General features: G+C 40.9%; 1 protein-coding gene across 3 annotated transcripts in view; it reads right to left on the reverse strand.

The window, feature by feature from the left end:
• Positions 1 to 27,810, reverse strand: part of LOC149829939 (putative pre-mRNA-splicing factor ATP-dependent RNA helicase DEAH4) — a 149,889-nt gene that overhangs the window by 18,444 nt on the left and 103,635 nt on the right. For all 3 annotated transcript variants that reach the window (XM_090016178.1, XM_090016177.1, XM_090016179.1), the window contains 2 exons: positions 27,447 to 27,591; positions 3,382 to 3,451 (listed from right to left, as the gene is read on the reverse strand). In XM_090016178.1, the coding sequence (XP_089872304.1) occupies positions 3,382 to 3,451; positions 27,447 to 27,591 (215 nt within the window). The remainder of the gene's footprint in view (positions 1 to 3,381; positions 3,452 to 27,446; positions 27,592 to 27,810) is intronic.

Raw genomic sequence — 27,810 nt, forward strand, 5'->3', positions numbered from 1 at the left:
ACTATATTTTAACAATCTGAACCAAAACAATATAAGCATGTGATTCGGCATATCTAAACCAAAACAGTATAAGCATGTGATTCGGCAAATCTAAATCAAAACAATATGTATATTCAGAATCTGACTCAAAACATGTATTCAGATGCATGATTGTGTAGCTCGGCAAAATCTAAATCAAAATATGTTCAGATGCAGGGTTATGTGCATAACTCGGCAAACCTGAATCAACAAAATATGTTCACATGCATGTATATGTAACTCGATAAAATCTGAATCAAAGAATATATTCAGATGCATGCTCATATAATTGATAGAACCTATATATATATATATATATATATATATATATATATATATATATATATATATATATATATATATAGATATATATATATATATATATATATACATATTCAGCATAACTGAGCAAAAATATCACCAAGACTGAACTACGCATATATTTTCAAATGCTTCCATAAACCTAAGCTACATGGATATTTTTCGATGTATGATGAAGAAAATCAACATTATGAATTCATATGTATATTTGATATGCATAAGCAATAAAAATTGAAAATTGACATGCCTATTCTGAGATGTAAAATCGTCAAACCTAAATATGTATATGCCTATACATATTTAGATGCACAAACCATGAAATCGACATCTATATTTTCAGACTTTGATGCATAAAGGAAATCGACCATCATAAAAAAAAATAAATCTATACATATATATATATACATGAAATCCGATTTCTCCTTTCCCCAACAAACTCATGCTTAAATTGATTTATACGATTTCCTTCCCCGAGTGAATTTAGAGAGAAACCCATATCTTGATTCGTAGATCAGAAAAAGATAGAAAATCGATGGATGCTTTGAGAAAAAAAATATTTTTTTTCTTTTCTTCTTGTTCAACATGGAAATGGATCCCTATTGTTTTGTGACAATAGAAATGTCATTTTCATTGCCTCTAATCTTGTTCAACATGGAAAAATGAAACATGTTGAACTAGATCAACACTTCATACTAGAGAAGGTTGAAAGCAAGGAGATTCAACCTCTTTTTATCAAGGGTGATGACCAAGCAACCAATCTGTTTACTAAACCATTAACTTGTGCTCGACATTGGCTTCTTAAGCGTAGACTGACCATGGTCATCACAAATGAATCATGTTCAGTTTGATGGTGTGTGTTAAGATGTTAAGATTGTAACTCGTGTAAAGGCATTTGTGTCCTTTATGTGTAACTGTTAGTGTATTGTATTTTCCCCTATGTGCAAGGGTATTATTGTACAGTGTTCTTATATATAAAACATAGACTGACATTGGCTTCTTAAGCGTAGACTGACCATGGTCATCACAAATGAATCATGTTCGGTTTGATGGTGTGTGTTAAGATGTTAAGATTGTAACTCGTGTAAAGGCATTTGTGTTCTTTATGTACAACTGTTAGTGTATTGTATTTTCCCCTATGTGCAAGGGTATTATTGTACAATGTTCTTATGTATAAAGGGGCGTGAATAGCAGGGGGACATATGACCCTTATTTCACACATTCCTCTCTCTCTTTCTCATCTCTCATTCTCTTGTGGCTGCAAGGTACGAATCCAAAGTTGCATTTCTCTCAAACAACAGAGGACCAACAAAGATTGTTTTCCACTTTTGTAATGAACACGGTCATATCAAACCGGTATGCCTAAAGCTCAAAGGAAAGGTGGCTTCCGTTGGAGAATCCACATTAAAAAAGAATGGAGAAGATCTCAAAGATATCATTAGTCAATTAACGGAGGCACTTCATCAATTTCTCACGGCATCATTTTCTACTTCCAGTGCCATTATTGCCTCATCATCTCCTGCAGGTATGTGCTCTCGGATTCTTGACTCGAGAGCTTCTTTTCACATGACTGCCCATGAGAATGTTCTTTCTGAATTATTCACTAACTCAAATTTATCGTGTATTGAAACTTTAGATTCTAAAAATTGTCAAAAATTCTTTGTTCCAAAAGTTAGAGTTGTTCCTAAATTGAATTTGAATATTTTTTCAGTTTCTCAAATTTTCAACCATAGGTGTGAAATCTCCTTCTCAACTAAGGGTTGCTTCGTGCATGATCTCCAGTCAGGGGAGCTGATTGGGCAAAGCCATAGGAGAGGAGATCTCTACTTCATGCATTTTTCATCTCTATCTTCTAAATTTTTTTGTAATTATGTCCAAGATAAGGATATTGTAACTTGATACAAAAGATTTGGACAATGAAGATTATCAAAAATGCATTTTTTCCCTTTTGCGATTTTTTTTTTGAATGAAAAAGATATTGTATGTATCCTTGGCAAAATGAAATCAATTCATTTTTCAAGTAGAACATTTTCTCTCACAAAATGGCAATCAATTTCAAAGTGCTTAGCTCTATCATGAAACACGAGGTCCATAGCAAGAGCTAGAGCATTTTTATCATCACAGTACATAGTTGAATGCAGTGGCTTTAATCGCAATATGTTCATCAAACCCTTAATCCAAACAATTTCAGCTACAATAACTATTAAAGCCCTGTAACTTGACCTAGTCATGTTCTTTTGCTTTCTACTTCTCCATGAAATTAAATCTCTCCAAGAAAGCACAATATTTAGAAATTGTTCTTTTGTTGGGTCCCCAGCCTGGTCAGTGTCGGAGTAACTAATCACTGATTCTATGGTGTTACTTTGTGGATGATTCTTTTTATATACAATACCCATGACTAATAGTGCCTTTAACATACCTCATTACTCTCTTTAGGGCTTCCATGTGGTTAGAAGTAGGTGCATGCATAAATTGACATCCTAATTTATAACATAAGAAATGCCTAGTCATGTTACTATAAAGTACTGCAATGCTCCTACTGTACTTCTATATTTGTCTGAGTCTTTGAGCATCCTCTCTTGATAATATCTTGTTCATAGCATCTGGGTCTCAATAGGTTTGCAATTGCTTGCACTTTTTTTAGCATAGCTTTGGCATATTTCTGTTAGCAAATCTTTAATTCATTGTTCGTCCTATCAACTTCTATGCCTAAGAAATAATGTGAGCTGCCCAAATCTTTTCTTTGAAACTTCATGTGTAGAAATAACTTAGTTTCTGTAATTAATTTTAAGGAGTTGCATGTAATAATTATATCATCTACATATTACAGTATAATCACCAAAAAAGATAATGATCCATTTCTGCCCTTTTAAAGCCTCTTTCTTATCATGAAAGTTACAGAACCAAGTAGTAGAGGCTTGTTCAGACAATAATTCAAATAATATTGATCGAGGAACTAAAGCTAAAATCTCTTATATTTGAACAAGCTAAGCATGAGAGTGAGTATAAGAGTACAAGCACAGTATTGACGCTTTTATCACCAACCTGTAGCAATTTTCTTCATTATTTGAGATAACTGCTTTCTGACTTCCTTAGCAAACATCATCCCACGCACCTACATGCAGAAAAATGTCCCAGTAAGATATTTCATTAGGGAAGAAATGTATTTTAAGACATGCTTATTTTTTTTTTAAATATTTTTTTCTTCTTTCTTATGGTTTATATTTTAAGTAAATAACAGCATAAAAGATTATCAAATCAACCTTTTCAACAAGTAAAACAGTAACCATTGAACTGTTCTGGTCCACATGGTTCACTAGTTTACTCTTCAAACCAGGCAGTTATACATTTCATGTGGTCTTCAAGGAAAAAAATGTCTTAACATAATTGTAATAACCTCGATTTTTGACATTAATTGTTTAAATTTATCTGAAAATAATAGGTATTTTTTTTCTAAAGTTGGGCGTGGGATCCGCATTTCGGATCCAGGATCCACAAAGCATCCATATATATATGTATAATAACTTATATATATATGTTTTTAAGAAAAATAACTAAGGATAATACAAATAATATTTAGCATAATATATACATATATAACCTGTGCGGACCCGCAGGTGGATCCATTTGGATCCAACCTACGGATCCACACTGCGAGACCTACGGATCCAAACCGCGGATCCACGCTACAGCTGGGACCCGGACCCGTACCCAAGCCCCCCCCCCCCCCCCCCGTGTAATGAGGCGAGTTACAAAAAAAGTATAAAATTATCGAACTCGGGTCTGGTCTGAACCCGACCCGTACCCGAAACCCATTAGGGTTATGAAATGCGAATGCGAGGGTTAAAACCCTCGCACGTTTCAAACCCCCGTCGCCTCCCCTTACGTTGAGAAAGGAAACCCCTTCGGGGTTTCCTGAATCAAGCTCCCCCGAGCCTTCAAGTAGTCGCAAGAGGGGAGGAGGGGACCCTCACACCTGCGACTCCCTTCTCACTCATCTCCCTCTTGATCTCTCTCTCTCTCCTCCTTCCCTACATGCGATAAGGCCTCGACACCGGCTCTCTCTGGTACACCCTCCATCTCCTCCTCTTTGACCTCTCCTCTGCGTGCGGCGGCGCTGACGATGTCGGCCTCTCGCAACGACGAAGGGAGCGCGACTGCATCCAAATCGCGACAGCCACCTTCAGAACGCCGAACGAGGTAGGTGGTACTGTCTTTTTCATTAGGGTGTAGCGTGAGTCGAGTGTGCAATATGCATTCACAAAAAAAAGGGGGGGGGAAAGGGTTTCTGTTAACCCTAAACCAAAAACCCCAAATCTACGATTTGGGGGTTTCAGATTTTTTTTATGACGGGGGTTTGCATATGGATACAAAGGGGGTATTTTTATCGGGTGAAGCTAGTTGGTAACATTTTTTTGATAAACTTAATGGAATGCGATTTCCCTGCTATTGTTTAGTCCCTGTTAAGAAGCATGATCCGTAGGTTCATATAGTGGTTCTTGTAAAAGTATCTTCAACAAGATACTAATAGCAATATTACAATATTCTTGGAAACAAATGTGTACACATACGCACAACAAGAACACTTGAAACACTTATGCACAAAAAGCACAACACAAACTCACAAATGCGCAAAAGCATACCCAAGAGTCATAAGATTGAAAAGGAGCTTGGGCTATAATCCCAAAAGCTTAAGGAATACACAAGGGGAGAGCCCAATTAAATAGAGGAGGTAGAGTCCTTGGAGAGGATCCACCTCTAGCCGTTGGAGCCCCTTCCAACGGTCACAAATGTGACCGTTAGAAGGGGCCCAACGACTAGATGGTGGGCCCCTCCAAGGTGCTTTCCACCTTTTACAAAAAGCAACAAAAATAAAAAAGAAAAAAGAAAATTACAAAAACATATTCTAAAAAGAATATGTTGTAAAAAGACTAAACTACCCTTACGGCTAAACAGTTAGAAATATATATTTTATATATATAATAAGTAGATACATATGCATATATATATAAATATATGTATATGTATATGTATTACTTTATATATATATATAATATATTACATTGCATGATTAGATTACATAATTTAACACCCCCCTCAAACTTAGGGCAGTATGACCGAGAGTTTGCTAAGGAAGTTAAAGTGCGGAGCACACAAAGCTTTGTTGAAGAATTCCGCCAACTAATATTCTAACGTGACATATGGAAGGTCAATGACTCATTTGAGGTACACCTCACAAACATAGTGACAATCCATCTCTATGTGTTTGGTCCGCTCATGAAAAGTGTGATTCTTAGCAATATAAATTGCACTTTTGTTGTCACAGCATAGCTTGGCAGGTGCTTCGATTGTGATCCCCATATCTTCCAGCAACTGATGAATCCATACAATTTCCATGGTAGTAGTTGTCATGGCACGATATTCAGCTTCAGTTGATGATAGAGATATTTTTTTCTGCTTCTTGCATCTCTATGAATGTAACGACCGTGGGAAAAAAAATTTGTGTCAGACACGTGCCCTGCACGCGTCGGACACGTGCCCTGCACGCGTCGGACACGTGTCACAGTCGGTCCGACGTGTCGGACCCGGATCCGAGCTGGACCCGGACCCGTGCCCGAACTCGGACCCGACTTCTCGATCGTTCGAGAAGCCTGTGACTAATACGTCACAGGTGTCTCGGGCGAGGGGCAGAACCCCTCGCCCCTTCTCTCTCTCCTCGGCTCTGATCTCCCTCCTCACGCCGCCGCCACCGGCGATTGGAGACGTCAGTGAGCATCTCCGTCCGGCAGCCTCCCCGACGACCGACGATCCTCGCTGCCAACCTCCTCCCCGTTTGGCGAGCAGCTCAGTCTAGCAGGTCTCCCAGCAACGCAAGCATCCCTCGCTGCCTTCCCGTCGTCGGTGATCGTTGTCGTCGGCATCTCCCCCCTTCTGCCGCCGACCTCCCTGCTTGGCTAGCGGTTGCGCCAGGGACCTCGAGCACCGGCGACTCGCCGCCGACCTTTTCCCCTCTCTGTTGTTCCTCCCTGCAGTCGCCGAGTGCCGGCAACTCGCCGTCGGTTGCCGCTCGTCCCCTCCTGTCTGGCCATCGGCTGTGCCAGGGACCCCGTGTGTCGGTGACCTTCGAGCCTGGCCAGCCACCCTTTCTTCCCCTCTGCCAGTCCGAGGGCGCGCCAGTGACCCTGAGAACCTCCTTTCCTTCCTTCGTCCCCTTTTTGCCAGACGAAGGAGGTCTTGATGTCGTCGTCATCGTCTTCCTCGATCTCTTTGGAGCCTGTGCCGACAGTGGCCCTCGACCCTCCAGCCTGACGACTCCCCTGTTGTTGCCGTCTTCGGAGGTGAGCCCTCCCCTCTTCGTTGCTTCTTTTCTTCTGTGTGTTGGGTGGATCGATAGGGGGGCTGAGCCCCCTGTCATCACCGCTTGTTGGCAGGGGGCTAACCCCCCCCCCCCCCCCCGCCTCCCTGTGTTATTGGTCGACAAGGGGCTGAGCCCCCTGTCGTTGGCTCTTCTTGGCAGGGGGTTCCACCCCCTGTCACTCTTTCCCTGTTTGTTGTTGGTCGACAGGGGGGGTTGAGCCCCCTGTCGCCTCTCGTTGTGGCAGGGGGTTACCCCTGCCTTTTTGTTGTTGGTCGACAGGGGGGGGGACTGAGCCCCCTATTGCTTCTTGTCGACACGGGGTTACCCCCCCCTGCCTTTTTGCAGTGGGTCAGCAGGGGGACTGAGCCCCCCTGCTCTTTTGTTTGGTTCTCGGTAGGGGGAGGGTCCCCCCTGCCTTGGTGTTGCTTCTCGATAGGGGGCTTCGCCCCCTCTCTTCTTTTGTTTGCCGGCAAGGGGCGAGGGCCCTCCTGCCTTCTGTTTTTCCTCGGTAGGGGTTGAAGCCCCCTGCCCTTCTGTTGTTTCCCCTGTAGGGGGCGGAGCCCCCTGCACCCTCTGTTGCTCCTCGGCAGGGGGCGAAGCCCCCCCTGCTCCCTTGTGGTTTCCGGGTAGGGGGGGCGGGAGAGAAGCTCCTCCCCTGCCTTCTGTTTTTTTTTTGCCTCAGCAGGGGTTGAAGCCCCCTGCTCTCCTGTTGTTCCTCGGCAGGGGGTGTTCCCCCCCCCCCTGCCTTGTTGCGGCAGGCGTGGCGGGGAGCCTCTGCTCCCTCCCCTACCTTTTTCTTTGTGCCTAGCAGACAGGGAGCTTCTGCTCCCTGCCTCTGCTGTTGTTGCCAAGCAGGGCTGAGGCCCCTGCCTCTGGCACCCTTGTCTGCAGGATGCAGAAGCTCCTGCCTCTGCCTCTTGCAGGCAAGAGACCTTGCTGCCTTGTTGCTTGTTTATATTCGGCATATGCTAACGTTCTAAGCTCCCCAGGTTGAACGGTGGATCCAGCTCGCCCTATGTGGCTCGAGCTCTTGTTTGCCTACACTGCATGCGTACGAGGACCCGCAACCCCTTAAGGTAGGGGATTCTTGCGTGAAAGGACAATGAACTGATAAATGTTACAATAAGAAAGATAACTAAAAGAGGACGATATATGTATACGTATAATATATATACATATGTCTTTACCTTCAAAGACGCGGTTTCGCGATCCTTGTCCTCTTTACTTTCTCACACTTTCTTTTCTGTCGCCACCGCGCTATATGTGCCTAGACTTTCCATTCTTGTCTTTACATTTCATGTCTTTTAATTCAAGGACGCGGTTTCGCGATCCTTGTCCTCTATACTTTCCCGCACTTTACTTTCCTAAGTGCCCCACGCTTTGCGCCCTGGCATTTACTTGTACATGTGTGTCTTTTACTCCAGGACATCCTGGTCCTTTATGTTCATGTACTTTACCTTCTTGCATTTACTTGTTGCCCCGCGCTTTATGCGCCATGGCCTTGTTTCTTGCTTTACTCTTCGTACTTTGCTTTCTGTGCTGTCGTGCTTGCTCTTGCACTTATCTTTTGTATGTAACGTCTTTACCTTGTTGCCGCACTTCGTGCATATGCATTGCTCATCCATGTATTCTATCTTTGTCGTATGCTTCTTTACTTGTTTACGCTTATCGTTTAATCGAGGTGCAACCCCATGCCTCGTGAGTCATCCTTTACACTTGCGTAGTCAGTATAGGATCTCATACCTCACGAGTTGCTTGCGTAGTTGTCTGCTTGTGCGTTACGATGATCGAGGTATAATCTCATACCTCGTGTGGAGCTTTAGCATTCTACCCTCGCGGTGCAGCTTCGCCCATCGAGTCTTGCCTCTCGATTTGCCATTGTATTAGTATGTGCACGGGTTTGTCCCTTATCAGCTTGCACTCCCTGAGTGCAGCTTCGAATGTATAGTGTATATTGTTTCACTTGTCTTACAAGCCACGACACACTTATGCACTTCGGTTCTCCAAAAACATCGTCTTAGGTGCAAACCTATTTTCAAGATGTATAACTTGTAAAGCAAAGGTAGCGGCCGGACCTCCCAAATCGATGTATTTGGGATAGATGTGTTACAACCTCAGTTTGCCTATTCGATACGACTCAGATAGCCTTGTTTAGAAGCCTGCGCATGAGTAGGGCAGGGACCCTAGCGAGGTGCTTGCGCCATCGCTAGATCGGCGTTACCTTGCCTCTGATGCGAGACCTAGTTTCTAGGCTTTCTGGTTCAACCATGATTTTAGCACCTTCCTTCGTGAAGGTATTGTTGGATCTCTTACGAGGGATCCATGTTCCTCCTCTTGTAGTTGTACCTTTAGTTACGTACGATATGTTTGGACTACGAAGAGCAGGACGAGAGGTCTATAGTAACCTCTAAGCGTGTATTGACACATTAAGCTAATCCTGTTATGTTGATTTCGCCTAATAGGCAGATTGCTTGCGATTGTCTAAAGGACCCGAGCACGATCAGTTGGAACTGGAATGAGTTCACTATAGGCTTCTGTAAAGTAGAAGCACTGGGATTTCCTGCAAGAGATTTGTACCCCTCTCATCGTGGTTGTACTTTTGAATAGGTACGTTGCGTACTACGATGAGTAGGATGAGAGGTCTATGTTTGCCTCGAACATGCAATGGCATGTGTTTGAGATCATAAGAGTGATGTTTCTACCCTCACTTTGGATTGGCCCTTTTCATCGTGATTGTACATTTGAATAGGTACGATGCGTACTGCGGTGAGTAGGATGTGAATTGTATGGTTGCCTCGAACGCGCAATGGCGCGTATAACTCACCTGAATAATAATAATGCGGCTTCACAGGCAAGATGCTCGATTTGGTTGAAAGACCAGAGCATAAGAATGGGACGGCGGTTAAGAAACCCTCTGTCGTGCTCATTCGGGATGGTTCATCAAGAGAGAGGATGGATGGTACAAAACTCTGATGGACAGTCATTAATGGCAATCTCGGGCAAAGATCCGACCTTCCCCAGTCATCGGAGGTTAGGGGAAATCCTTTAGGCCACTTCTGCAGAAGTTCGAATGTGCATCCATTGGGCCTTTGTTTGCCTTTGGGGATTTACTCTCTTGGTCACAGACCATCCCCTTAGGAAGCGGACTCAGTCAGTCATTCGGGGTATAATAAAATACATAGCATAATGGACCCCCGAATCGATTTCGGTTGTTTCTACGTTTTGCCTTGTGCGTACCCACAACGGACTGCTCAGTAATGAGACAAGATATAACTCATACACATGATCCTGAGGTACGCATGTCGTGACGTGCATTGCTTGCTTACTTGTTAGCTCAGTAATTAGGTACGTTACCCGTTGAGCTATGTACGCCTGTCAAGGCGTTACTCTAGTTGGTTAAACTGCTTGCGCAGTTCTGCTAAGGAATGACTAGCTTCTCATGCTAGTCAATTCCTTATACTAGTAGCGTTATACTAGTTATTACCTTTGTAATATAGCTGCTGCCGTATGATTGTTTATCATATATAGCTTATGAATTGCTTATGATCCAATGATACTTGTATTACGAGTGTTGTCATGAATACATGTCTTATGCAATTGCTTTGCTTGACTGGTGGATAGAGTTAGTTACTTTTCACCTATTATATCTATGAGATTGCTATAGTTGCTTGTTTAGCACTCTGATCCTTCATGCTCTTGTGTGTAGCTGTTTTACTAGAGCCTTGCTTACTATACAACATATTTGGTTAGATCTGCTAGTCTTGCTTGTTACGGCTTGAGCTAGTGTTTATCTTGCTTATTGCAGCCTTTGTTCTTTCTTGACCTTTGCACCCCTACTAGTCTGTTGTGAGGCTGACCCATTTTCATGGGCAGGTGGTGAACAGGTTGAGACAACTTGCGATGACACGATGACGCGATGCATTCAAGGCAATGCCCTTTCCTGACGTTGTGCTCCTGGGGATACTTGTGCTTAGATGTGGTATGAAGTTTCTAGAAAGCATCTCTTCTGATTTAAACTCTGGATTTCTAAAATTGTATTACTAAAACTTGGTTCTTCATTTCATTTCAATAAAATATATATTTGAACTGAAATCGGTTTGTAAGGGGGTAGTCTGCTTTTGTGTTGTAATGCGCCCAAGGTCTAGGGACTTGTTGTTTTAAACCTGATCTTCCGCTGAACTTTTGTTTGAATCTCTGATAAATGATTGATTTCAAAGCTTTCAACCTTTTTCATAAAAGGTTTCAAGTCCACGATTTTGGGGCGTTACAATGAAATTAGTGAATCTCCTAAGAACACACAAAAACCAGTGATGGAGTGAGTTATTTGGGTCACCTCCCCAATCAGAGTCAGTATAAGCAATTAACTTTAAATCAGACGAAAAGGATAGAAAAACTCCCTTGTTTAGAGTACCCTTAATGTATCTTACGACTCGTAAGATAGCACTCATATGGATGGATGTTGGTGCATGCTGAAATTGACCAGTATGCACTGCATGAGAGATATCTGGTCTGGTAATACTCAGATACATCAATGATCCTACAAGTTGTCTGTAGGGAGTAGGATCCGAAAGAGGAACACCATTATCAATCTTCATTTTAGTTCCCACTATGGCAGGAGTTTCACAAACCTTTTCATCTGTATGATCTCAGAAGCAAGCTTAGTCTGAGATAAGAAATACCCTCTATGAGAGTATGCTACTTCAATTCCCAAAAAATAAGTTAGAAAACCCAAATCAGACATTTCAAATTTATCTTTTAAAATTGATTTTAAACTCTTAACCTCATTAGAATCACTTCCGGTGATGAGCATATCATCCACATACAACAGCAAAATCACAATCACTGCATTGGATTTTCTAACAAACAAAGCAATGTCAGTAAAGCAAGAAGAAAAACTATTTTCCAATATTACTAAGTTAAACCTATCATACCAAGCCTTAGGGGCTTGTTTTAGGCCATAGAGCGCTTTCCTAAGATGAAACACTTTTCCTTTGGGAGTCTTAATTCCAGGTGGAGCATCCATATAAACTTCTTCATTCAAATCACCATTCAGGAAGGCATTCTTAACATCCATTTGATAGATGTTTCAATTGTTAATTGATGCAACAGTGATGAGACATCAAACAGTGACCATTCGGGCCACAGGCGCAAAAGTTTCTTCATAGTCAATCCCATACTCTTGACTATAACCCTTGGCAACCAATCGAGCCTTATATCTCTCAAGAGATCCATCACTCTTAGTTTTAACTTTAAAAACCCATCTACACCCTATTGTTTTTTTATCTTTAGGAAGAACTTGAAATTCTCATGTCTTAGCTCTTTTCAAAGCTCCGAGTTCACTTTCCATCGCAACTATCCATTCAGGACTTTTACTAACTTGCGCAAAGTTTCTAGGTTCTACATAGGAGTGAATGGCACTAAGACATGCTCTATATTTAGGTGAAAAAAAATCATATGATATAAACCTAGAGGGAGCTTTTCTGTATCTTTCGGTTCTACGAAGATTTTCCTCACTTTGAGGAATAGTCTGACTATCATCATATTTTTCAAGAGCACTTCTAAAAGTGCTCCTATCTCTATGAATATAGGTGATGGGATCTCTAGATGGCCCTTCATCAATAGATTGGTGAGAGGAGTAAAGTGAAGAAATGATTTCCTCAATATCAATATCAATATCACTTGAGTCATTCTAATTTGACTCATCGTCACTAGAATCATCATCTTTGGCTAATAGTTCAAACAAAAAAGAATAATCAACATTTTCATTATGTAATTCTGGACTTTTAAAACCACTACGATTTTCCAAAAAACTCACATTTCTGAAAACATAAAGTTTGTCATTTTTAATGTCATAACATCGAAAACCCTTATGGGTTTCAGAATAACCAAGAAATGTAACGCCCCAAAATCGTGGACTTGAAACCTTTTATGAGAAAGGTTGAAAGCTTTGAAATCAATTTATGAAAGTTTGAAACAGAAGTTCAGCGGAAGATCAGGTTTAAACTAGTAAATCCCTAGACCTTGGGCGCATTACAACACAAATGCAGACTTCCCCTTACTAACCGATTTGCAGTTCAAATATATATATTTTATTAAAATGAAATGAAGAACCTAGTTTTGGTAATACAGTTTTAGAAATCCAGAGTTTAAATCAGAAGAGATGCTTTTAAAGAAACTTTATACCACATCTATCAAAAGTATCCCCAGGAGCGCAATGTCAGGAAAGGATCTTGCCTTGAACGCATCACGTCATTGTGCCATCGCAAGTTGTCTCAACCTATCCAACATCTGCCCATGAAATGGGTCAGTCTCACAACAGACTAGCAGGGGTGCAAAGGACAAGAAAGAACAAAGGTTGCAATAAGCAAGATAATCGCTAGATCAAGCAGGAAAAGCAAGACTAGCAGATCTAACAAAAAGTACTATAAAGTGAGCAAAGCTCTAGTAAAGCAAACAGCTACATACAAGAGCAGTGAGAACCATAGTACTAAACAAGCAATTATAGCACTCCAACAGATACTATAGGTGAAGAGTAACTAACTCTATTCCACAGTCAAGCAAAGCAATTGCATAAGACAAGCATTCATAACATGTCATTGCATGTTCGAGGCAGACATAAACCTCTCATCCTACTCATCGTAGTACGCAACGTACATGTTCAAAAATACAACCACGATAAGAGGGGCATGGATCTCTCGCAGGAAATCCTAATACTTCGGCTTTACAGAAGTCTACAGTGAACTCATTCAAGTTCCAACTTATCATGCTCGGGTCCTTTAGACAATCGCAAGCATTCTGCCTATCAGGTGAAAACAACATAACAGGATTTAGCTTAATGTGCCAATACACGCTTAGAGGTTAATACAGACTTTTCGTCCTGCTCTTCGTAGTCCAAACATATCGTACGTGACTAAGGGTACAACTACAAGAGGAGGAACATGGATCCCTCGTAAGAGATCCAACAATACCTTCACGAAGGAAGGAAGGCGCTACTATCTTGGTTGAACCAGAAATCCTAGAAACTAGGTCTCGCATTAGAGGTGAGGTAACGCCGATCTAGCGATGGCGCAAGTACCTCGCTAGGATCCCCGCCCTACTTGTGCACAGGCTCCTAAACAAGGCTATCTGAGTCGTGTCGGATTGACGAACTAAGGTTGTGACACACCTTTGAGAGATTCAGTTGCTATCTTTGTTTTACAAAGCTATACATCTTGAAAATAGGTTTGCGCCTAAGACGATGTCTTTGGAGAACCGAAGTGCATAAGTGTATGTCGTGTCTTGTAAGACAAGTAGAACGATATACACTATACACTCGAAGCTGCACTCAGGGAGTGCAAGCTGACAAGGGACAAACTCGTGCACATACTAATACAATGGCAAATCGAGGGGCAAGACTCGATGGGCGAAACTGCACCGCGAGGGTAGAACGCTAGAGCTGCGTACTAGGTATGAGATCATACCTCGATCATCGAAACGCACAAGCAAGCAACTACGTAAGCAACTCGTGAGGTATGAGATCCTATACTGACTACGCAAGTGTAAAGGACGACTCACGAGGCATGGGGTTGCACCTCGATTAAACGATAAGCGTAAGCAAGTAAAGAAGCATGAGACAGAGATAGAATACATGCACGAGCAAAGCATATGCACGAAGTGCGGCAACAAGGTAAACACGAACACATACAAAAGGTAAGTGCAAGAGCAAACACGACAGCACAGAAAAGTAAAGTACGGAGAGTAAAGCAGAAGCAAGACCAAAGCGCATAAAGCACAGGGCAACAAGTAAATACAAGAAAGTAAAGTGCAAGAACGTAAAGGAGGACCAGGATTTGCATCCTAGAGGACAAGGCAGACATAAGCAAGTAAATGCCAAAGCACAAAGCGCGGGGCAGCAGGAAAGTAAAGTACGAAAAAGTAAAGAGGACAAGGATCGCGAAACTGCGTCCTTGAGTTAAAAGACATGGAATGTAAAGACAAGAATGAAAAGCCTAGGCACATATAGTGCGGCGGCGACAGGAAAAAAAGTGCGAGAAAGTAAAGAGGACAAGGATCGTGAAACCGCGTCCTTGAAGGTAAAGACATATGTATATATATTATACGTATACATATATCATCCTCTATTAGTTATCTTCCTTATTTTAGCATTTATTTGTTCATTGTCCTTTCACGCAAGAATCCCCTACCTTAAGGGGTTGCGGGTCCTCATACACCAGCGGCGTAGGCAAGCGCAAGCTCGAGCCACGAAGGAGAGTTGGGTCCACCGTTCAACCTAGAGAGCTTAGAACGTTAGTATATGCCGTAAGATAAACAAGAAGCAACAAAGGCAGCAAGGCCTCCTGCCTGCAGGAGGCAGATGCAGGAACTCTGCATCCCGCAGACAAGGGTGCCAGAGGCAGGGAGCAGGAGCTCCCTGTCTGCCGGCACAAAGAAAGGCAGGGAAGGGAGCAAAGGCTCCCCGCCACAACTGTCGCAACGAGGCATGCCATAACAAGACAGGGGGGAAACACCCCTGCCAGAACATGATCTAGGACAGGGGCGCCGCCCTGCGGGGAACACAAACAGGCAGGGGCTGTCGGCAGCAAGAACAAGGCAAGGGGGAAAAGCCCCTTGCCGGAGAACAAAAGAAATGCAGGGGGCAAGCCCCTGCTCGAAAACAGGAAAGCAGGGGGGTTTTGCCCCCTGCCGGCAAAACGCAAGAGGCAAGGGGACAGAACCCCCTGCCGAGGAGCAACAGAGGGTGCAGGGGGGCTCCGCCCCCTGCAGGGAAAACAACTGAAGGCAGGGGGGGCTTGCCCCCTGCCGGCAAACAAAAGAAGGCAGTGGGGGCGAAGCCCCCCTACCGAGAAACAACAGGAGAGCAGAGGGATTGCGCCCCCTGCCGGGACAACAACATACGGCACGGGGGCGAAGCCCCCTGCCGAAAAACAAGAGCAACGACAGGGGGGCCTCGCCCGCTGCCGGGAAACAGAAGAAGGCAGGGGGCTTGTCCCCTACCGAACACAAGATGGGGTAGGGAGGCAAAGCCCCCTAACAGAGGAACCCAAGAGGTAGGGGGCGAAACCCCTGCCGAAAAACAACAAGGTGATAGGGGGATGGAGCCCCCTACCGACAAGAGGCGACGACAGGGGGCTCAGCCCCCTTGTCGAGCGACTGCAAAAAGGCAGGGGGGTAACCCCCTGCTGACAAGAGGTGACGACAGGGGGCTCAGCCCCCCTGTCGACCGACTCCTCACAAAGGAGAAGAAAAGGATGGGAGGGTTTGCCTCAGGATACCGCGGTGAAGAGGGAGTCGTCGGGCTAGAAGGTCTTCAACGGAGCTCTCTGGTTCACCGGCGCGCGCCGTCTAACGGCTAGAGGGAGCTCCGATGCTGGGTGGTGGCGATCGCCGGCGGCTGCAGCACCCAGGACGAAGGCGGTGGTCGGTGGCGTCAGGCTCCCTGGCGCAGCCGACAGCCAAACAGGAGGAGTCCTGGAGCGAAGCCTTGCCGTCTGCGTCGATCGCCGGCAGAGAAGAAGAAATGGTGGTCGGGAGCGAGTTGTCGGCGTCGGCCCGAAGAGGGGAAAGGCCGACGACTGCGATCGCCGACGACAAGGAGGCAGAGAGGGGTGCTCGCGTCGTCGAGAGGCCTGCCGGACTGAGAGAGGAGGCGGCCTGACGGAGTTGCTCGCTGGCGTCTCCAATCGTCGGTGGCAGCGTGAGGGAGACAGAGCAGAGGAGAGAGAAGGGGCGAGGATTTTGAACCCTCGCCCGAGACGCCTGCGTCTTTTAAAAGACGCAGGTTCTCGAGGCTTCGAGAACCCGGGTCCGAGCTAGGCTCGGGTCTGGTTCGGACCCGGATCCGGGGCTGACACTGCGATCCAGACCCCGACACGTGTGTGACACGTGCAGGCCACGTGTCTGACACCAGTCGGACGCGATTTTTTTTTACACGGGCTTTACAAGAAAGGCACACGAAATGGCCTTTGGGGAAAGCTTATCATTTTTATCTGTAAGGACAAAGCACTTACATCCAAACACCCTTAATCTGTTGTAATCAAGTTCTTTTTCATACAACTTTTCAAAAGGAGAAATTTTACTCAAATTCTTCGATGGAAGTTTGTTTATGAGATATACCGAGGTAAGAGCGGCTTCAGCCCATAGTTTCTTTAGAATATTTTGCGAAATGAGTAAGGTTCTAATTGTTTCAATAATATGCGTATGCTTTCGTTCAGCTAACCCATTTTGTTGTGGGGTTTCCGGGCAGGATTTCTGATGGATAATATCATAACTTTCAAGGTAACTCTTGAATTCATTTGAAAGGTATTCACCACAGAGACAGACCTAAGAATTTTTAAACTTCTATTAAATTGATTTAAAATCATCATATGAAACGTTTTAAACATTGAAAAAACTTGATGTTTATGTTTAAGAAAGTATATCCAACAAAACCTAGTGTAATCATCCACGAAAATAACATAATACGAGAATCCTCTTTTAGATATCACAGGAGCGGGTCCCCATACATCGGAATGAACAATTTCAAAGGGCTTTGTTGAAAATATGGATCTTTGAGAAAAGGTAGACTTTTCATTTTCCCAAGAATACAATCATTACAAACAAAATCTCATTTACAAAGATGTTTAATAAAAGGCAAATAAGAGATTTTAACAATGTTGGGATGTCCCAGTCTCTTATGTCATACATGAATATCTTTGTTTTGAACAACATTATAAAATTGATTATTGGGAAATTAAAGAAAGTCAACGTAGTGATCCACTACGAGGCAATTGAGGTACGGCTTGACTTGACGACAGACGAGAGGTTGGTGGAGATTGTGGACCACTAGAAGAGGGCACTACGCAGTAGGACGATCTTGTTCGTGAAAGTGTATTGAAAGCATCACGGACTGGACGAGTGCACCTGGGAGCCTGAGGCGGATATGCGTCAACACTACCCGCACCTATTCGGTACGTTCTAATTTCATGGACGAAACTCTTTTTAAGGAGCTAGCGATGTAATGTCATGTATTTTCATCTTAGTCAATTTGAAATTTCTGAAAAATTTATCGTGTAGGGGGGAATTGATGAACCTCCAATATTAGGAATGCATTAATTGAGTCTGGGCTTGGCCCAAATCCTATCGACAAGGTCGATATGAGGCAACAAAAAGGTGCTAAAGAGTTTTATTTTTTACCTTTAAATTCAAGCAAAATTCAGGTTAAAATTATGCGAATTTCAAAAGCGAAATTTAATGTATATGTCGAATCAGAAGCGAAATTTAATGTATATGTCGAAGGATGCGTCTCAAAATCCTAAGTCCAACGATATTTTACTTTTCCCAATCCGAGCTACGGTTGGCCCGAAAATCATTTTTTTCAAAAAGGGACTGCCTCCATGGGTCGGGTTCGAATTTGGATCGGGATGGATCCAAATCCATGTGATCCAAATTAATATGGATCTGGACTCAGTCCAAGACCCATATTAATTAGGAATTGATCAAGTTTGGGATCCAAATGAATTTTCGGTATGGATTTGGATCTTGAATCTGGATCCAAATCCAAAATCCAGATTTGATTATCATACTATTTTAAATTCAAATTTCAGGTTAAAATAAAGTAAATTTGAAAGTTAAAAAGACTCCCAGACAGATAAAGCACCCTTTGGAAGCTTCTGGATAATTATTTATTAATAAATAATTAAAATAATATTAAATATAAATTAATTCTTATTTTTGAAGCTTACCAAATGTTGGGTCTTTAGAAGAATCTACCTTGACCCTAAAATAAGGAGAGAAAAAGGTAAGTTATGGTAAAAGAAGGTAAGAAAAAATTTTGAAGTTTGAAAAAGTTAGCAAAAAGGGGAAAGTTACAGAAAAAGTAGGAAAAGTAGCAAAAGTAGAGATAAAGTGGAAACTCTATCTCCAGTCCCTAAATGAGAAACCCTAAAGGAGCGTCACCTCTAGGGCCTCTCATTATTTAAAGTAAAAAAAAAATAAGGGGGTGTGTGAACTAGAGAGATAGAGAAAGAAAAGAAAGAAAGGAAAAGAGGAAAAGAAGAAAAAGAGAAGGGAAGAATAAGAAGGGAGAAGCCATCGTCCACTCCGAAGAAGCTCTTCCAATCCTCTTTTTTAAGCTTCAAAAAGGTATGGGTTCATCTCTTTCGATTCGAATAGGGAAAAATAACTTAAATATGATTGGAGCAACATTCTATAAAGAAGATCATGAATCTGGCCCGGTTTTCTATAATTAAAATAGGAAAAATCGACATATACATGGTGATCTAGTTGTATTTTGGATTTACGATGCAATACCCATATAATAATGTGCTTTGTTTTAGATTTACGTGCATATGCGCATATATATAAATACGAAAATACATATATATGTGCAACAAAGCTTGTGGTTATATATATATATATATATATATATATATATATATATATATATATATATATATATATATATATATATATATAACTGGACAGATTTGTCCATGAAATAATCAGACAGATTTGGACAGGTCTGATCCCTTTCAGTCCTGGACAGACGGGACAGACAGAACAGACGGGACAGATATGTCCCAGTGCACCTACTGCCGAATCTGGACAGATCTGTCCACTGCAATGATAGACAGACCTGGACAGGTCTGCAACGAGGTGCTAAGATTTTTTGTTCTAGAATTTAAAAAAAAGGCTTTTTGTCATGTTTTTACCAGGCCCAGCCGAGCCCTGGGTTCGGCTGGGGATATGCGTGTGGCCGGACCCAGCCAACTGTGTTAGCTGGGTGAGTCTTAGCAGAGCACAGACCCAGCCAAACTGGCCAGGTACCTGCAAGCAAAAAAAAAGAGAAAGGTAAATATAAAAAAAATTATAGTTGCAGCAGGCCCAGTCGACCTGGGTTCGGCTGGAAAGATGGGCTGTTTGTCAGGCCCAACCGAACTTGATTCGGCCGAGTCTACACAAAAAAAAGAGAGTATGAAAATGGGGCTGGAACCCTGTAAAAAAAAAACAGCATGTGGAAAAAAAAATTGTTAGATTTTTGGGCAAATAGGAGCCCTGTCAAGCCCAGCCAAACTGGGTTTGGCTGGGCAGGTAAAGAGGCCTGCTAGGCCCAGCAGAACTGGCCTGCTGGGCCAGGCCAGCCGACCTGAGTAGGCTGGGCCGAGCCATATTAAAATATATATACTCTATCCATAGAAAAAAGAAACATATATACATATCAAGGTACCTGTTGAGTATTCAAATTTCTCCTCATTACATGTTTAGATTTTGATGGAATAAATACTCGGATTATGCTCGTAAATGTACAAATTTGAGCATGTATAAAATTCTGATTAATGTGTTACCATTATCCAGATTTACACGTTACACAAGCTTGTGTTATAAAAGTTCAGATTCGCATGTATAAAAGGCTCATGTTATTTCCGGACTGACATATGTTAAAAAGTTTAGTTTCATGCAAGTAAATCTATAGATGTAGACATACATTATATGCAGTTTTGCGTAAACATACATGTGCAGATTTTTACATGATCTTTACTGGGTTGTAATGCATATGTCATGAGAACATTTGAATGTGTTCTTATACCTACCAATGCTGTCCCGTGTGCAGGTAGCAATGGTTTGGACTCGGTAGGTACGAGTGTCGTACCCCGAGCTTGCCAAAATGGCAAGGGAATGTCGGTTATGCATGCTTTTGACATTTAAAGCATTGTCTACGTACATATGCATGAAATGAAAATGTACACCTTGAAATTTGGATTTTTGTTATGGCACTTACCTAATCACATGGATTTCTGTATGGAACTTGAAAGAAGTATATATGGATCAACCTCTGAGATATAGTGAAGATCCAAAGGGCAAATGTTTGCAGGCTAAAGGAAGCTATATATAATTTAAAACAATCATCTTGCTCATTGCTTAAGAGTTTCTCATTTGAAATTCAAAGATATGGGTTCTATGACTCTATCGTTCTCCTTTAGATAATTGTATGATCATATTCAAAAGTGAGAATGTTATTACACTCTTATTAATATATGTGGATGACATAATCATAACTAGGAGTTCAAAATGGCATATACAAAAGGTAAAAGATCTCTTGAGCAAAAAATTCAAAATGAAGGATCTTGGAAAATTGCAATATTTCCTTGGAGTTGAACTTGATAGAAAAGTGAGGAATTAATTCTGACAGTACAAATATACTACTGATTTATTAGCCAAAACAAGTATAAAGGATTGCAGACCAGTTTGAACACCTATCCCTATTCATCAAAGATTGAACACAAAGGATGGCGAATTATGTGATGATCCAACAAGATATCACAACATAGTTGGCATGCTTCAAAATCTTACTTTTATCGGATCAAATATTATATATGCAGAAAGCCAAGTATCTTAATTCAAGCATGAACCAAAAATTACTCATATGGAAGTTGTGAAGAGGATACCTAAATATTTGAAAGGAACTATTGGGGATGATTTGTTATATAAAATATCACAAGGAGAGGACATCCTCACTATTATGGTTTATTCTGATATTGACTGGGCTGATAATCCAAATGAAAGGAGGTCAATATCTGGATTTTTTTTTTATTGGAACAAAATTTGGTTTCTTGAAGCAGTAGAAAACAAAAGGCAATGGCTAGATCCAGTACATAAGCAGAATATCGGTCTATGACAGTTGTGACTACAAAAATCATATGGATCAGACATTTATTGAACGATTTAGATGTATTTATCCTGAAATCAATTTTGCTTAGTGACAATCAGAGTGCAATTAAGATTTCACTTAATTTGATTTGTCATGAAAAAAGAAAGCACATCGAAATAGACCAGTCAGAAGGAAGACTAAAATTGGAGGCTATGTTTGTTGAGACAGAAAAGTAGTTGATAGATCTTTTTATAAAAAGATTTATAAGACAAAGATTTTGGTTTCTCCAATCCTTGTTGTCCCTAATAAAGGATCATGTACAACTTGAGGGAGGCTGTTGAGACGTGAATTGGCTTTTGGATCTCAGGGTTATGCTCCAACGTGCTTCAATTTGCATTCTAATTTTTTGTTGTATTTCTCATTCTCATTTTTACACCTTTCATGTGTATTATTTTGTTTTATGCAACTTGTAATGTCGTGTATTTCAGTACTTAGTCATTTTTTTGTTTTGCCAAAAATTTGGCTAAGTCTGGGAGAAATATTGTTTGAGCATCGATTTTAGACCGGTGTTTTTGAGTCTGGGTTTGGCCCAAGTCTCATCAACAAGATCGAGGTGGGCCAATTGAAGTGTATGAAAGAGTTTTATTTTCAACCTTTAAATTCAAGCGAAATTCGAGAATTTTTCAATCAAAATTCGGAATTTGATATTTGTGTAATATGTCGTTGGATGCGTCTCAGAATTTTGAGCGCAACGGTATGTTACTTTTTCAAATTCGAGTCCCGATTGGCAAAGAAATCAAGTTTTTCTGAAAAAGGAGCAGTTTGTCGATTTGGATCGGACAGAATCCAATGGTTTTGATCCACATTAATATGAATATGGACTCTATCCATGACCCATACTAATCTAGATTTGGTCCAGTTCAAAATCTATTTGGATTTTTGGAGATGAATTTGGATCTTGGATCTGGATCCGGATTCAAATCCATGCCCAACGTTTATATAGCTTTAAATTTAATTAGGAGCTTTAAATTGGGGTTAATTAAGTATAAGAAGCCTCTTAAGTTAATTTTGCTATTTTTGGAAACCTCTAGATAATTCTAAATTATTTAATACTAAATAATTAATTAATTAATTTTAATTAATTCCGATTTTTTAATTAGGGTTGGTTTTGAAAAATTTTGGAGAAAGGAAAGTTGAAAGGGCCCAAGAGGGAAGGTCGCCCTCTCCAACCCATCTAAAGAGGGCTGGAAGGGGGGGGGGGGGGGGGGGGGGGCGTCACCCCCTCTTTGGCCTTCTTAAACAAAGGAAACAAAAAAAAGGAAAGAAAGAGAGAAAGAGGGGAAAAGGAGAGAGAAAAAGAGAGGAAGGAAGAAGAGGAGGAGGAGGAGCATCTTCTCCAAAACCACCCACGTTTTTGCACCTCAGCCCACCTTTTTCTTTCGATTCTCAAAAAGGTATGAGTCTCCTCTCTTGAAACGAATGAGGTATTGAATATGGGTGAGATTTCTATGCAATATTTTGCTGGAAATTCATATAATATGATAAAATATGGATGGATACGCCTATGTACATGGAAGAGGCTTCATGGATCCTCTTCCATGGGTGCATTGAAGGTTCTTTTCATTTGTTTTTAAATTAAAAATCTGTACATGTCCATTTCTGAGTTAAAACAGAATTTTTAAGTAACGCATATACGTTCATTTAAAGCCTATTCTTGGTGGAAATCGATGTTCCATGGATTGATCATGTAGTAGATTAATTTAAATACATATAAAAGGATGTTGAATCAAGGTTGTTTGCATGCATTCATAAATCTGAATATGTATGCATGTTGCCCACATGAATCGGCTGTTATTTTCATACCCTTTACGTATAGGTATTATTTAGTTATGACTTATGAGATTCACGATTTCCTGAAGAAAGATAGTTGTATGAATATATATATATATATATATATATATATATAAAGCACAGTGAATACCTGAACCTGGACCGATCTAGCCATGTCGTAGACATGTGCAGATCTGGCCCGGGTTTGGTACACTTCTGTATGGAAAAGAAACGAATAGTATTAAAATTTTCATTCAGTCATAAACTGCTCAGCGATTTCCATACATGCGTGTTGCTCTGTTAAATCAGAGATTTCTTGTGCACATGTTCAAACTATAATGTGGTGCTTTAGTAGATACTCCATGGTGAATTTGTCTTTACATATGTTCCATGTGAGACCTGAAGTATAAAAGTCTGCAAATATATGTACAGCTGCATGAAATCAATACAATCATGCATACTTTAAAGAAAAAGAATTTTCTTAATGCATGCATATTGGAAGGTTACAGGGCCCACATGTGAGTCTGTGAATGAAAATTTGCATGATTAAAATATTTTTATATGCACCTTTTGGTTGGGCCGACTGGCAGCTGGCTACCAGGCCTTGGGAATATGCCCACAGGCCCGGCTGGGCCTGTGTAGTGACTGCCAGGCCCAGCCGACTGAGTCGGCTGGGCTGGGTGCAGAGTATATCTCAAAAAAAAAAATCACAGCAGGCTGTTAGGTATAGGGGCTGCATGCGGGCCTGGGCAGCATGCCAGCCGAGACTCGGCTGGCCAGGGTGACCAGGTATGGCTGCACTTTGATAGGCCGCAGGCCCAGCTGAATCCATTCAGCTGGTCAGGCCTGACATACTGTTGGTGCCCAGCCGAGTGGCTCGGTTGGGCAGCAAAAAAAAAAAAAGGATTTTATGTTATTAAGATCAAATGTTCTTTTCATGGTGATGATCTGTGCAGAAAAATTCCCTTGCTGGACTTGCTTTTAAAACATGTATTACAATCTATTCTATTTCTTGGCTATTTTTATACCTTTTGTCATATGCACCTTTATACTGACTTCATCCTGATGAATGAATGGGGTGCACAGGCCCAGCCTGGGCCTTGCGGTACCCTGTCAGGCCCAGCCGACCCAGTCGGCTGGGTGCTGGCCTGGGTGTGTTACAAAAAAAAAATTATATCATGGGTGCTGGCTTGTTTTCACACACACAAAAAAAGAGCTTTTAATAAAACTTTTTTTTCAACAAGGTGGTTGGGCCGGCTGGCAGCCAGCCGAGGGAGGCCCGACTGACTGCCAAGCCCTGGTAGAGCATACACAGGCCCGAGCCGGGCCTGTGCATGGTCTGCCAGACCCAACCGAGTGTCTTGGTTGGGCTGGTTGGGCCAGCCTAGGGCTGGCAGCGCCTTGCCAGGCTCAGTCCAGCCCCTTGGCTGGACTGGCGCTGGCCTGGCAACCTTCTGCCAGGCCCAGCTGGGCCTGATCAAGACCCCAGCCTGATTAAGACTTCTTTCACAAAAAAAAGAAAAGGGAAGAGTATATATATATATATATATATATATATATATATATATATATATATGCCGTGTGATGTATCTAAAATTTTTCAGGTTTAATTGAGTGTGCATTTTGAGTTGAGCACATGCCGAAAATGGAAATGCCTTATTCACATGTTTTAGCTTGACATGACATGGTTTAGTATTATGTTACTTCCAGGTTGTTATCAATGCATGTGCAAACCTAGAGTGAATGGGTTTGGCTTCGTCATAAGACTTTCAGCTTATGTTGTAAATATGCACGTTGAATCTCATTTATATTGTGAATGTGATTTTTCACTTGCTTTGATGGGATATGACATAAGTATAATGTTAATATGAAGCTAGTTTCCACTGTTTGAGTATACATGAAATTATGTGTGTTTACATGTATATAGTTGAGTGAATGTTTAAGGGTGGAAGAATGCATTGACATGAATATGTGCATTAAGTGAATGTGTGCACTTGTCATAAGTATATGAATTGCATAAAAGCATATCAAAAAATGACTACATTCAAACACTTGCACATGGATGGTGAACACATGCATATGATTATGGTGGCTCATGCACATTATCAAATTGGTATGAATGATTGTGCATTTGTAAACATGTTAACAACATTGTATATATTGCATATCATTATGATTTTTGTATATGGTGCATCGATGATCGGAATGAATCATTGTGGGCCTCGAGCTTTGGTTTTGCTCCTCTTTATATATTTTAAATACATCTCAAAAATCACATAAATAGATTGCACTGTGCTGCACTGTTCTATGTTTTTCTGTGGACGATGGTCCCGTGATGATTCTCGCAGGGAAATATGCGAGTTATTGTCTTTGTTTGTATGCTGAATTGCAAATTAAAGAAATGGAATAACAATAATCAAATAAAAATAAAAGAACAATGTAATATACGTTCTGAGATTTTTCGTCAGAAGAATAAGAATCTTAGAGTTCGGTTTTGAGGGACCACGAGGATACAAAAACTCCGTGTGCACTAAAGATTACCCTTAAACCCGATATTGAGGTTCTTTCCCCTGATCACGATTTTAGGGAAAGTCCGCAACTTTACCTGAGGGTGATGTGTAGACACAGTTGTTGTTTTGGTATACTAAGAAAGTGATATTATTGGATGTATAGGTCTTTAGTGTCCCGACATTAGATATAGAGGTCTAATGTTCCGAAGATGATTCGATCGAGGGCTAAGTTTGAAACTCAGTAATAAAATACAACTTGTGTGCTAAGTTACCCTGGGAACCCTACTTAACCTCGAAAAATTTTACCCGTTTGGTGTATCCGCGGGCAACGCTAATTAAAAAGAGGAACTTAAATTGTGTGCATTTAATAAGGACATGCATATGAAAAGAAAACTCTAATAAAATATAATAATTTACTCATGCATTGCACTGAAGTCATGTATATTCCTGCTATGTATTAGATCATGCATATTTACTTTAGATATATGAATGAATGCATGATATGTATTTTCTTTTGTGTAATATCATGTTTTTAATGCTTACTTAATATTTCTTGTTGATTTAATATGTTTCCTCTTGTTTAGCAATTGTTCCATGTTACTTGCATGATTGCCTAAATTATGAAATTGTCATAAATGCATTTTCTCTAAATTATTGCATGAATTTTTATTTGTATTCTTTATGCTCATTTATTTCATTAGAGTGATTCGTACGCAGAATTCATCTGATTTCTAACACCCTACTTCTATGGTTTTTCGCAGCCGCAGGGGATCAGTAAAGTGACTCACTTCTGGAAGAGCTATAAGTGTTATACGTTTGCTAGACATCTTCACATATGGACAACGTGGCTCTGCTTGTTTTTCTTGTTCTTTACATTTAATTGTTCATGCACTCTAATATTTCTTATGCAATTGTCTCGAGACATTTCTTACTTAATTAATAAAATTTGGCTTGTTATGGTATGGATGATAAATGTAAGATCTATGGTGGTTTGTTTGGTTATCCAACTAGGAGTGGAACTGTAAAGACCCGAGTCTCTAAGAATATTTTCGCAAAGATTTTTTAAAAAAAAAACTTACGCATTTTTAAGAGGTATGAGTTAGGGTCGTTACACAACTAGTGGTAGTTCTGTCAATGTAACTTTATATGATTCAATATATAATGAAGCAATCCTAGGCCACGACCCACATTGGGAATCATACCTTTCATCCATCTCTATCTCTGCATCCTTTTACCTTCTTGTTGAAATATTTTGGTGTGTTCAAAGGTTTATCATCATGATATACTCAACATATCAAAAAACACAATATTAGCACTATTTAGTTTTTTTAACGAGTTTTTTTCCTTAGGTTTTGTTCAAATAAGGTTTTGCTTTTTCTTTACATTAAAGTAAAACCAAATGTTACCAAGACATGCGCTTTTTATTTTTTATTATTCTTTACTTGTTAAATGCTGAAATTTACTTCAATTTATAGATAATCCTATAACCTCATGAGAAATTTCTCACTAAGATATCGTTGAGACCAATAGTTGCAATTATTTATGTATGTGTATGTATGTATGTAAGTAAATGTGTATGTATGAAATTTTCTGCTGAAAGTAAGGCTCTCCATATGTGACATTGCAGATTTCATACTAATGAAATTACAACTGCCTTGGCACCACAAGAGACAAAAAGACAATGTATAATGTTAGATTGAATATTCATGAGATACGCTAATATTCTCAATTAGCAGGAAACTTTATTTGTATCAGTACCCTTCATAAAATGTCAATAAACAAGCACCTGGAGGCTATGGTCGGTGCACCATCTTGGATCATAATCAGCTTGGCACCAACTCTCATATGTTTGTAGCAACTGTATGTGATCACCCCATCCTGACCCATCGGGCAAATTCAAAACAGGCTTTCTCTTCTTATCCTTGCTCTTACTAAAGATTAAGGAAGCCAATCAGAGATACAGGGATATAGAATATCATTCATAAATAAAACAAACAAATAAGAGGGGAACACAATAAAACAAAATTGACATTTCATGGTAGATCATCTTTACTAGAAAAAAGTGCGAACATAATAAGCAAGGATGTCAACGGAAGGATCCATAGTTCCTACCCCTAGAAGCATATTTTCATAGCTAACAAAATCACAAT

The sequence above is a fragment of the Nuphar pumila genome, chromosome 8 (assembly GCF_984573655.1).
Source record: "Nuphar pumila chromosome 8, dmNupPumi1.hap1.1, whole genome shotgun sequence".
Taxonomy (NCBI): Eukaryota; Viridiplantae; Streptophyta; class Magnoliopsida; order Nymphaeales; family Nymphaeaceae; genus Nuphar; species Nuphar pumila.